At 34.0% G+C, this 13,252-nt stretch overlaps 1 protein-coding gene across 1 annotated transcript in view; it reads left to right on the top strand.

Moving 5' to 3' along the window:
- TMPRSS15 (transmembrane serine protease 15) overlaps positions 1–13,252 on the top strand; it is a 56,558-nt gene that overhangs the window by 26,134 nt on the left and 17,172 nt on the right. The window contains exons 14-19 of the mRNA XM_085318882.1: positions 2,525–2,630; positions 3,137–3,287; positions 4,349–4,490; positions 10,892–10,981; positions 12,318–12,443; positions 12,849–12,980. Of these exons, the coding sequence (XP_085175008.1) occupies positions 2,525–2,630; positions 3,137–3,287; positions 4,349–4,490; positions 10,892–10,981; positions 12,318–12,443; positions 12,849–12,980 (747 nt within the window). The remainder of the gene's footprint in view (positions 1–2,524; positions 2,631–3,136; positions 3,288–4,348; positions 4,491–10,891; positions 10,982–12,317; positions 12,444–12,848; positions 12,981–13,252) is intronic.

Here is a 13,252-nt window from a genome sequence, read left to right as displayed (position 1 = left end):
AAAATAATTTTCAATACACGTATGCACAACACACAAACACTACAGCAACTGCTGTAGCATAACAGCTTAATTAGAAGAGTGATCACATAAATTGTGAGTTTTAATTGAAGAGACAATAATGATAAGAATAACATTTGGAATATGTACCATGAATGCTCATCCTGGAATTTAATTCTAAAAATTTGTTTCTGATTCAATAGGAAAACAAAAGTATCTCTTTCTGAGCTATCAGTCCAACTAAAACTAGTTAACATACTTTGAATTTTACAATGACRATCTGTATTCTGTGCAAGACTTACCCAAAAATTATTCAGTGGCAATTAAATAGCTGGAAAAAAATGCAAATTATTCTGGTAGATCTTACTTACAGGAAAAGTATTATTCAATGTATTATGTGATGTGAATTATTCACCTCTCTCTGCGTAAATGCGCATTTCCAAAACAGAACACTTCAGAACACTTACCTTCACRCTCAACTCCTAGAACACAAATCAGCTGAAAGAACATGAAATTTGTTTAATAAAAAACTCAGCTGGTTTCTATCTGTCTTGAAAATTTATTCTAGACTGTCTTTCACAGAATCAGTAAGGTTGGAAGGGACCTCCGGAGATCATCTAGTCCAACCTCCCTGCTCAAGCAGGGTCACCTAGAGCATGTTAGACAGGGTTGCATCCAGGTGGGCCTTGAAGATCTCCAGAGAAGGAGACTGCACAACCTCTCTGGGCAACATCTTCCAGTGCTCTGTCACTCTCACAGGGAAGAAATTCCCCATCACGGTCAGGCAGAACTTCCCGTGCTTCAATTTCTGCCCATTGCCTCTTGTCCTGTCACACGGGACAACTGAAAAGAGTTTGTCCCCGTCCCCTTGACACCCTCCCTTCAGGTACTTGTACACATTGATAAGATCCCCCCTCAGGCTTCYCTTCCCCAGGCTGAAGAGGCCCAGCTCTCGCAGCCGTTCCTCATGGGGCAGGTGCTCCAGTTAAGCTGCAGATGCTTTGTCTCACTGCTAGATCTAAGCTGACAGTGCTATATACAATGTTGCTGCTATTCTGAATATTCATATTTCTACTACCTCCATTTGATGTAAACATATGAGCTGGCATCATTATTATGTAGATATTAAATTGCTTCTGTGAGGCAGTGTAATTTATTTCTCTACTATTGGAAATCAAGAGAGATTTAATACATAGTCAACAAGCCTCAAAACCAAAGCAGTATAATACTTCAGACCTCCACTTGAAAAAATTTATCTTTTGTTCAAATTAAGCATTAAAACTCAGTTCATTTTCTCCACATCTGACTGTACTATACAGTGTTATGCTTCATGCGAAAATGGTACAGGCTGTATAATAATTTATTCTAACAGAAAAAGTGCAAAAGAAAACCACTTTCTTTACTAGACAAGATTTCTCAAATTGATTCTGAATGCTCAGAGAATTAATGAAACAGAAAACTGTATCTCCTTGGATGTATGAAGACCTTTTCTAAATAAGAATGCCATGCTCATTTTCTCAAAGGTAAATACCATTTTTAATTCATGCTTCTCTAAGTCAAAAGAAGAAATGAAAGACCTGATTCAGATTTCCATCTAATGTTTCATGTATTTGAACTTCTCACATGCAGAAAGCTAGATAACCTAGGATTACAGCTAAAAGAATAATGCAATATAATACTATGCAAATATGCTATGTATGTTATATAGATTTATAAATTGTAATTTATTTTAAATCTTTTGTATGTATATTTTCATACATACGTATAAAAATAATATGTAGCTAGATAATATAAAATGTAAAATTACAGCTATGATTTCAATAAAGCAATAACTTCATTTTGGGACTTTTAAATCTGTATCTAATTTTGCTTTTCTTGTGACAAACCACAGTGCTTCTGTACTCTGGTCTTGCATTACATTTCCATGTGGCAGAGGAGGTCCAGATTTAAATCTGCAAGGAATTGATTCAAAAAATGGCTGACAAACAGATTCCCCAAATGATTATTTTTCATGTTGATGTTGCTTTCCATTGCTGTAAATATTCACTAAGGCATTCTCTTCCTCTCTCCTCCCATCCGCACCCTGCATTTCCCATTATTATATGGATAAAAAGTATAAAATGTCAGGAAATCTTTCTGCAAAACCATGAGCAATTGTCAAGCAAGAATATATTTTTACTAAATAAGTAAAAATAACTCAAGTGAATTCTTAACTTTGCTGAATAAAAGACCTATCTCTCACTGATTTCAAGAAGGCTAGTTTCCAATTTCATGTCTAGTTCTGAGGAATGTCCTGCAAGCCTAAAAGGTTATTTTAATATGATATTGACTGATAAACATAACTTTGGATAATCATTCACTTTTATTGTGTCAGGAATCTTCCAAATCATTCGTCTCTGTCTATGCTTTTCCATTTTCTACTACTTTTAAACACAAGCACTTGTTCTCAGCAAAAAAGAAAAACAAAATATCAAAAAAACAAAAACAATTATTCTATGTCCATTAAAGCATGCTAATTATTTTACAGGATTTTATGTTTCAACACCCATGGAATTTGGATTATTCAGAGAATTGAAAGTCCGGATTGTGAGTTTGCCTTTGGTCTCTTCAAATCCATCTTGTCTAAGCTTTTGGTATGTTATCTAACATCTATAGATTAAATAATTCCTAAGCATATTTTTTTTTTTTTAAGACTAAAACCAAATAACTTTCTTTCAAATGTATTATTAATCAAAGTTTGTGTACCAGGAATATATGCCTCCTTCTGTTTGGATTTCTATGACCAGCCTGAGACTGCAAGCCTGATACCCTGACTCCATTATAGGTTTGAGTCTTGCAGTTAGTTTTAATGTAGCTGTTTTCACCTTCCATCCATTGTGCATTTCTACAGAGAAACTATATTAAAAATCTCTGAAATGTTTTGGCCATGAAGCTTAACTAGAGCTCTACCAAAAATATAGCAGATTACTAAGTAAAAATCTAAAAATATGATTCATTTTGTTTTTATGGTCAGCACAAATTAGTCCTAATTTTATATATATATTTTTTTTTCTAAAATTCAAAACATGATATTTCTTCCTGAAATTTGAGGAATTTTACTTTGATCTAATAAAATAAAATATTACTGTTACCCCTGTAGGTATCACATGTATGGTGCTAATGTTTACCGTTTGAGCATTAGCATAAGTAATAAACATGGTATGGAAGAGATAGTTTTCCAGAAAGAAGGAAACTATGGAAACAACTGGAATTATGGACAAGTAACTTTAAATGACTCATCTGAATTTAAGGTTTGTTAAACTATTTGTCTTTTTTTTTCTTCTTTTTTTAGCTCTGTCAATATCAGGGTTTTCTGCCAAATGAACCCAATGATCACAGCTCCAAAGACAATATCTAGTATTGCTTACTAATGCATGCTATCAAATACATAGGAGTATGTGGACCACTGGGATCTCCATTTGGATTTTTTTTTTTCCTCCTTGGATTTAAAGTGTTATTGTTGTCCATTATAATAAATAGAAAACCTTAATGATGTCACCAGACCATCAATGTTGTCACTGAGGAGAGCTTTCCACAGTAGAAAAGAGTGTTCAAAGCCTATTAAAATCTGCTGAGATCTGAAAATCTTGAATGACATGAAAGAAGTGAAAGAATGAAGTGAATGAAGTACGAAGCATTTAGCCATGCCAAGACTTAAATTGGAACTTTAGATTCTGAAACGATATTTGCATTAATTAATTACAGAAGAGCTCTCTGGAAGTTTGTTCCAGCTGACCTGAATTATCTGTAAACCAAAGAAATTATTCTGTATGATACTTAAAGAGACATTCCTTCAGCAATTCTATACTGAAAACAAGTTCCTTTTATAGGTATTTGGAATGGTTTGTTGTGTTATAGTGATTTTTGTCCATACAAAAGTACTGCCAGAAAGAGGCATTTACCATCTGAGGAAATAAATGCATCTATGACCTGGTTATGTTAGATTTCTGGGAATGTTATGTTGTTATGTTTCTAGGTACGTTATACGATCTCAGGAAGAATATTATATTTAGCTGTGTGTTTCACTATCGTAATTTCCCTGGTAGTGGGATTGCTTTAAATATATGGATGTTAAAGCACAAAAGCAGAAAAACTATAGGTAAATTAGATTAATTGCAGTTATTCATGGAGCTGTCATTAACTGAGGAGAAAGTTTAGACTGATGATAGTAATACAGAATGTTGTGCATTAAAGATGATATGTATTTCTATATAAAAAATAAAATTGAATAGTTTTAACTTTAGTCATTTATGAAGATGAAAAATATTTCATTAAGTTACAAAATTCTGATTTTTTTTTTAATGAACTTTAGATTATTTTTGATGCCTTTAAAAGGCCTGGTCAAAGTGATATTGCCTTGGATGATATTGGCCTGACAACGGGAAAGTGTAATGAAAGTGTTTATCTAGAGCCAACTGTGATTCCAGCTTCTCCTACAATGCCTTCACTTCCCAGTAAGTAATCATTAAATTACAATCTATTACCATTTCTGATTGATAGTGTAATTGTATTTGAGTAACTCAGGATTTGCAAAAACTCTCCTCATCTTAATAAGGTTCTCTCTACAGCATTATGAAATTCTCTTTAAGATCTTATGTGAGGGGTCCTTTACCATGGTTCCATTGATATCAATGGAACTAGTAGATTCATAGCTTAAYTTATCAGTACATTAGCTTCTCAGATTTGAAGAATTAAGGATAACTGAAGAATTCAGAATTTATCTCATTAGTGAAGCCTCCAGAAAGCCAGTGAAGGAGAGGGAATTAAAAACAGAAAGAGAATTACTACCTTTATATTTGAAATAATAAGCAATGTAGCAGGGGAATAAGTGAATGAGCAATGTCACATAATATGACTGTACCAATATCTCAACAGTAAAAATTTTCCAAGCTCTAAGAACACATGCACATACATGGACTTCAACAGAACCAAAAGTCCTATGTTTATGGGAATAAATCTGTAATAGTGCTAGACTGGTTTAACAATGGAGCACAGTCTATGTGAGTGTCTAATAATCAAAATGGAGATATCATCTGGAACAAGACTCACAACAAATAAATTCTTTCCAATATGCATTTGGCTATGTTGTTCCTCTTGTATTTGGTTATACTAAAATTACTAAWATATATATATATTTCCCTCAAAAAAATCTGAATAGGAAAGCAGAAAGGAAGAGAGTTGGCAGTTCATATGATTTGGGAGGAAGTGAATGAAGGAAAAGGAACAATCCAAAGACTCTGTCTGCTAGTAAGAAGTTTTAATTTTTGCATTGATTATGAAAAGATTCAAAACCAAAGCCTAATTTTTGCAATTATTCTTCTGCTAACTCTTCTCCCTGTGGTAATGCAGGAGTGATAATTAGCTGTTCACTTTAGAAATAATAGAAGGACTTTTTTCCTGCCGGGTGGAGCCTCACAATTTCTCACTATCTCTTAAGCACACCTTCTGAACCTTATGTCCAGTGGGAAATGCAGGAAGGGATTTTTTTTGTTTCTTTGTGCATTTTTGCCATCTTCACCAAGTCAAATAAAGGTTAATTAAATATGAGCAATTCCGTCTCCACCTATAGTGTGTATATTTTTCCCCTAACTTACTGCATGGCCCCCTCCAACCCATCACATTCCAGAGTATTTTATTTTAGAGGAAGACACAGATATTTAAACTTTCTCAAAACATTCAGATTTCTTAGAACTAGTTCTCTCTCAGAAAAATTATGAAGAAATACATGTAGCCATAATTATGTATCTGGAACATATCTATAAAACAATGAAGAGAGATTACATCTGATGTTAACCAGGTCCACTCACTCTGRAAGAAAAAAAAATGGTACAAATATGAATAGAACTTGTGGAAAATCTGTTAAAATATTTCATAGGGTTTTGTAATTTATTGTCAAAAAGGCAAAAACTTTTTGGGAAAAAAAAGCATTCTATAAAAGACCTTTAAGCAGATGGTTTGAGTATGTTCTAGTACTGCTTCCTATTAGATTTATTGTCATTTACAAAGCACAACTAGTTGCTCTCTTGACCCCACGTAGTAAAAACAGTGGTCTAAGATTAAAATAATAAGACTATTTGCAATGTACTCATGTTGAAACACTGTGTACTAGTACTGTCATTCTATCGTCACATTTAAATCTAATGCATTAAGACAGGCAAGAAAACAGAATCTTCTAAATACAACAGTAAAGCTCCATCATGAGCTCCAACAAAATGTCTCTGTCATCAAAATTAAGGTTCGATAACACTGAAATTAATTTCGGTGATAATTTGCCAAAATGAATTTTGAAAACTGATTACAATCTTCATTAATGTAAAATAGTAGTGAGGTGCTGCCTGCCATCTCTAGGATTCTTTCAGATGCTGTAGACAAATCTGCTTCACAAGTTATCATTCAACTGAGTAGAGGTAAAAAATGTCTTTACTGGGTAATGGCTGTGTGCTGCTGTAAAAGCGCCAAAGAAATGTCATTCAAACCAYAGATCTCTGCCCAAAATGTGGTAATAAAGTCTGAACATTCAAAAAAAAATGAAGTGGTCATGTGGTATATGGCTCCACATGAAAGAGAYTAGAGAGGTCCCTTCTGTCCTTCAGTGTGACACAAAAGCTGTCACTGGGGAAAACCTAGCTGTTTGCATTCTCYTATTGTAGAGGCACGCTAAGTATATGTCTGCAATCTGCTGAAAAATGTGAATGTTATCAATCATCTTCAAAGATGTATGGCATGACTTTGATGGACCTGGTGCAAATTTACAAATGTTGTGATTATAAACAAGCGATGAAAGAATTTGAGCTGAGCCAATTTCCTTTACTAGGCTTAGAGCTGCGCTAAGAGGTCCTGGCATCATTCACAGTGCCACAGAAGCTGAAAGAAAAGTCAGAGATTTTCTGCAGGATGGTGGGAATAGGGGGTTAGTTCTGATTTTCTTTTGCACTAGACTGTCAGCCTACGTTTTCATCGAAAAGTATTGCTTTCATCTTCATACCCATTTATAAGCTGTCTTTTGACACAAAACAATGCGAAAACTACAGTGTAGGTTCCACCCTTAAGATGTATGTATCTGTATAAACTAAGGTTTTGGATAAAGCACAAAGGAATTTTTTTAATGAAGAAGACGTATCATTTTGCCCATATAAGGTAAATGATGTCCTATTCTGCAGTGTTGAAAAACTCCCCCATTATGCTCCATGAAAGAGCATATAATATTCCAGAAACACATATAATATTCCAGAAAAAATGCCAAAATTATCTTTATTTGTTGTTATTGGTATTTACAGAATGTAGTTGTCATTCTAAGACATACAGTTGAAACATCATATGCTGGTTAGCCAAAGTATCATTATTACAATTTCTTTTCATTTCAGAATACAAAGTTCATTTCATTTCACTGTTTCTTGCCAGGACTGATTTGGTCAGATAGAAAGCTCTACAAGATGGCTGTCATGAGAAAGTTCAAATCTTTCCTGTATTTAGTGGAGCTTCCTGACAGTGGGATTCCGTTGGTAGCCCCAGAAAGCCAGGCTATTATACAGGCCTTAAGCAAGAAGTTCTTCGTATGTAACTCTGACAGACTTACCTAAAAGCAAAATTTAAGCCGTAACAGGAGATAATTTTTAGTCAAAGTCTGAAAGTTGACAAAATTATTTTTTTTTCATTTAAAAATATATATTAAAAATGGGGTAGGTTTCTTTTGCCTTACATTCTGTTTCCTGGAGGGAATAGAAAAGTAGAGTTTATTTTTGAAAGAAGTAACTGAGAGAAACTGAAGTGAGAAAACACCAAATTTCTCTCTGATGGTAAAGCTGACATTCCTCAATATGCAGTAAAATTTTGAAAATGGATCTGATATATTTCAGATATAAACTGTCTTCCACTACTGCATATTTAAAGGGAATATCACAAAGTATGTGACAGTGTGCATATGTGCATACACATATGTATAATATTTGCTTTTAAATATCAGGCAAGGAAAATTTCCCAAACCAGAAATCTAGCAGTTCAGTCTAAATATACCTTATCTTAGTCTCTCTCAGAGTATTCCATGAATGATTGTCATGAATGCATGCCATACAGTAACTAGCCCATAATAGCTTANAAAAAAGTAAAAAAGTAAAAAGGATCTGGTATTTTGATTGAAATGCAAAATAATTCCTTTCTCATTGCCTGATTATTCCTCTTATAACCCACAAATCTCTACAAATGATTGTGATTTTGAGTTCAGTTTTGCAAAAAGATGAGATCAGATAACTTCAGATCTATGTCTTGAAGTAATGCCTCTCAGACCTTTTGGAATCACAAATGGATGATGACTCCCAGGTATTTCTGATAGCCCTTTTAAATTGCTATAGTAATAATAATAATAGAAAGTGAAACTTTTTAAGTTAAGATCTAGTCTGTAGTCAATGGCAGAATTTGACCTGGTGCATTTTTCCTCTGTTGCATTCAGTGCAAACAGAAAATGCATTACACATTACTTTTCCAAAAGCTTAATCTGAAAATACAAAAGGAATGATAGGTAAATTCATTAGTTGCCACAAACTGCAGACTGCAATAATCCTATACTTGCTTTACAAAGCTGTCATCRGTGGAATATTTCAGTGGAAATATCTTTTCTAATACTGGAGTAAAAACAAATGTATTCTGTCCAAGCTGTTAGAACAATGTTCTATGATATGCAGGCAAAATCTTTAAAAGAAATAGAGCTACCAGTTTAAAGAAAAAAATCTAATGTATTTAACTATAACTTTAAATTTTGTTAGTGTTTATATATAAAATTACATATCCATGTTTAGCGTAAGTAATTTTTTTATTAGAGCGATCGTTTTGAGGAAAAGGCAAATGGCTACTTTCACTGTTTAAAGGGTTTAACTGAAAGAGGTTTTAGGGTCTTRATGAAGTTAAAATAACAGTATGAGTGTTTAAAATAATTAAATATCATGCATTTATATGCTATACTGTGGTTGTGACCCATTTACCTAAAAACACTGCGTAATAGGAAAGTTATGAATCCTATTTTTGGCTAGTCTTTTAATGCTCTGTTTCAACATGCAAACAAGCTTTTGTACCTTGCTATGCCATCAATAGGGTAAACTAGAGAGGCAGGTACTATAAATGCTTCTGCCAATTTTTTACAGTCATATGTATCTAGACCATTACTAATATATGTTGTTAGGTAAAGCACAGCAGAGAGCATCCAGCTGTTTAATATAAAAATGTACTGGAAAATAATTTTAGAAGTCTTAAACATTTAAAAGCACTGGCCCTTTCATAACTCCRTCACTGAGTGCTAGTTAGTGTTGCCTGGCTCACTAACACCACGTAACATTGGTAACCTCCTTGTTACTGTATTGTCCCAGGGGCTTCATCTCACCTTCACATACTGCTTTCAGATGTATTTGGAGAAGCCTAAATCATAGAATTGGTAAGRYTGGAAGGGACCTCTGGAGRTCATCTAGTCCAACCCTCAAAYGAGTGGCCCATACGGGGMTTGACCTCACGACCTTGGCATTAATAGCACCATGCTCTAACGAAMTGAGCTAAACTTAACCTCCTAATACCTGTGCAGATCTCTTCAGAGTCCCTTAATGTAYCCTCGTCTCAATACAAACCAATCCAAAACTTATAATTCCATTTCATRATTTAGTAGTCTAAAGATATTCTGGAAACTCATATTCTATTTTTCCTTAGGAAAGTTCAAAGTGTTTTCACAAAATGTGACTAAGAAGTACTATCACCTTTCTACCAATGTAATACTTATGCTAATATCTACCAAAATAGTAGATACACTAATAGACATACTTGTTTTGAACTATAATAGGTTTTGAACCTCCTTACATAAAAGTTTAATTTGAAAGCTTTATGTTTAATTGATGAGTTAAGCAACATTAGTTGCAGTAATAACAATAATTAAGTAATAATACACTAGCTAAGTTTAAGAAATCAGAAAAGATACAACTATTTATTTCTTACCAAAGCTTAACTGCAATAGATGAAGTGTCCACCTGAGCAGTTATTTTTAGAAATTTTAAAGATATTTTTCAGCTAAAATTTGGCTACCATTAAACTTTCAGATAAACTCTATTGGCTAATATTATAGCTCTACTAGGTGTTGCTCTAGAGTTTATTTGCTCGATGAGGAAAAGGTCTTTCTACTTAAGCATATCTCTGATAGAACTGCAAGAAGAGCAATTAGATAATAAGAAAAGTGTACATGCTTAGTTCATAAATAGATTATATTTGGGGGAGGAGGATTTTCTTGTCTTAATTTCATATCTTGCTTTCATGTTAATGTACTAGTAAATGATATAGTTAACACACACTTTCTTCACATTTTCTCTCATATGCGTAGCTGACATACCAGTAGTCACCAAATGAGGGACAGGCTGTGCCCTTCAACTAGCTACATGGAGAAGAMTTCTCATAACACCATCACGAATGCAGTTGTGCTCAGAGGCACTAAAGCTTCACAGACAGCAGTATCTAGCTATAGCTGCAGGTAACACTGAGGCATTGATTGCGTGGATCAGCAGATCTGACTTAGTTACTCTAACAAGGACAATGAAGTTCTTGCATACCTTGCTTCCGCAGTGCCCTGTGACCTCAGGGGAGCAGTGACTTCTCTCAACCTAAAGTTTAGGCAGTATGTTAATGGCACCGTAACTGAACCCTTGTAGTGATAATTTGAAGTTGAATATCCTGTCCATAAGATTACTTTTCCCAAATATATACAACTAGAGGAAATAACTGTTAAGACTATAGTCTGTAGTATCCTTATTATCGATTGAAACATGATATACGGCCTTGCTTTTGCAATCAGTTAGATGWATTTTATTTTTTTATATGTTTGCTTTTTCAGCTGACTGTGGAGGGCCAGTTGAACTCTGGGAGCCAAACAATACATTCAGCTCTGAAAACTTTCCAAATAATTACCCTAATCAAGCTTCTTGTAAGTCACTCTTCTCTAAATGTCCAGCAAAGTTTAGTTGGATAGAAATAGAGGTTATAATATGCTTTCTCAAGTCAGATGCTGTCAAGCAAAAATGATCTATGTTATACACAGCAAGCTCTTCTAACTGAAGTCTATACGGCAAGTTAGCAGAAGCTAAGGAATCATGTGCCAATTGATTGAAAAATGATGAAGACAAGCACAATCCCTTGGAATGGGTTCAGGCAAGCCAATTCCGTCATGCCTCTTGTGTGAAACATGTTTGTGTCAATACAGCAACAGAGAAAATGCTGAAGGTCCCTATTTCACCTAACTGTATTTGGCAGATTAGTAGTTCACCGCCTCTTCCATTCAACAGTAAATCTTTTTAAGATAAAAGAATGTATGTATGCATTTTGCAAGTGAGCCTCCCCTGTATTGTATATTTCCTTCCATACCAATAGAAAGATGGCATTATTTTACTGATGTTACTTGAATTATATTAAGGTACATCTGGCAAAAGTGAGAAGAAAATTAGATTTATAATGTGTCATGGTTCTACACGATGTGCTGATGATGGATGAAGCAAGGTAAAAGAACCTTGCCATTGTTTCTTAATGAATTTTCATTTATTTATTACTTCACCTTTTACTGGAGAATTGTGTTGGGATGCTAATCATAGGAGCTGTAATTCTTTGTTTCTGTCCCACTGGAGATACAGCTCTCATTTCAAAAGATTATATTTGGGGGAGGAGGATTTTCTCTGGTTTCTCTGCTGGTGAAAAGATTGTTTTCATTCTGTGAAGAGGAGGGAAAAAAGCTTTTTTTTCTACTTTCTTTACAAGATTTCTGTAATATCCATAAAGGATACTTTCATATATTAAATTCAATAATGGGTAGATTAAACTGATGCAAATACTTCTGTAAAAAGAAGAATAACTTGAAAGACTTCTGTGATTAATTTTTGTTTTAAACTATCTTATTATTAAATAGCAGAAGACTTAAGTAACAAAATTATTTGTTACATTTTCCTAGTGGCAAAAGAATTAGTTTTGTTACTTTATGGAAATTCACAGTTGTGATGAATGCTAATGGTGATGAATGCATGTATGTATGACTTAGGAGCCTAATCCAATTTTCAAAAGTTGTTTAGTGAACCAGAGTCAATGGAATCTGGAATCTTGACAGCACTTATAAAGATAAGATTTAGATTTCTAAGCCTCTTGAGTGATCTTGAATACTTTAGCAGAGATTTTTTTCCCCAAATCCTTTAAAATGAAAATGACATAGCACATTCATGAAAATGAACATAACAGCTGGAAAGTATTTTGTTTGTGTGTGTTTTGTTATTTTCTAGGTATATGGTATTTAAATGCTGAAACGGGGAAAAACATTCAGCTTCATTTTCAGTTTTTTGATCTGGAAAATATTTATGATGTAGTTGAAGTCAGAGATGGCAGAGGAGCAGATTCCTTGCTTTTGGGCAAGTAACACCACTGAGTGCTAAGATGAATCAGACAACTGGACAAAAATAATGGATCTAATAGAGAATTGATTCTCTCTAATTAATAAATTAATTCTCTCTAATTTTATTCTATATTTCTTCATCTTTATACATCTTGGAAATTAGGAAGAGCAAATTTATATTATGTGGCATCACTTTCCCAAATTTTTCCACGGGCTCAGCTTTCCGTACAATCCAAAGGAAATTGACTGCTCAATCAATACAGCAGCTAATCTGTGTAGACRAACAGAAACATAATCATCTCTTAGACAAACTATTTTACTGTACTGAGGTGTCAGATTTGGAGTTGAGATTTGGTCCATGCTTTCTAGTATATAAAAACTAAATAACTAAAAAATGTATTCATATTCTCCTGGGCAATAGCTGTTTATACAGGGCAAAACCCATTGCCAGATGTCTTCTCTACAATGAACCAGATGACAGTACTGTTCCTCACAGATGAATCTTCAACTAAGAAGGGTTTTTCTGCAAATTTTACATCTGGCTACCATCTAGGTAAGTATATGATCCCTTGTATTTTACAAGAGGTTACACAAAATGTCAAATACATTTGATTAAAAAAATGGATCTCAGTCCTTGAGCAATAGAAATATGAAAGAATTAAAGACAAGGTCTAGCAGCATACTCATCTGCTTTTCACTTTTTCTGGAATGCTATTACAAAATAACATTTATAATATTTATTATTTGGAGCTACTTGGGAGAGTCCAGTGTAGGGCTACGAAGATGATCAGAGGGCTGGAGCACCTGCCCTATGAGGAACGGCTG

This window comes from Rhea americana, unplaced genomic scaffold (genome assembly GCF_003343005.1).
Source record: "Rhea americana isolate MKP2758 unplaced genomic scaffold, rheAme1 scaffold_56, whole genome shotgun sequence".
In the NCBI taxonomy this organism is placed as follows: Eukaryota; Metazoa; Chordata; class Aves; order Rheiformes; family Rheidae; genus Rhea; species Rhea americana.
This window is presented reverse-complemented; position numbering and strand designations above follow the sequence as displayed.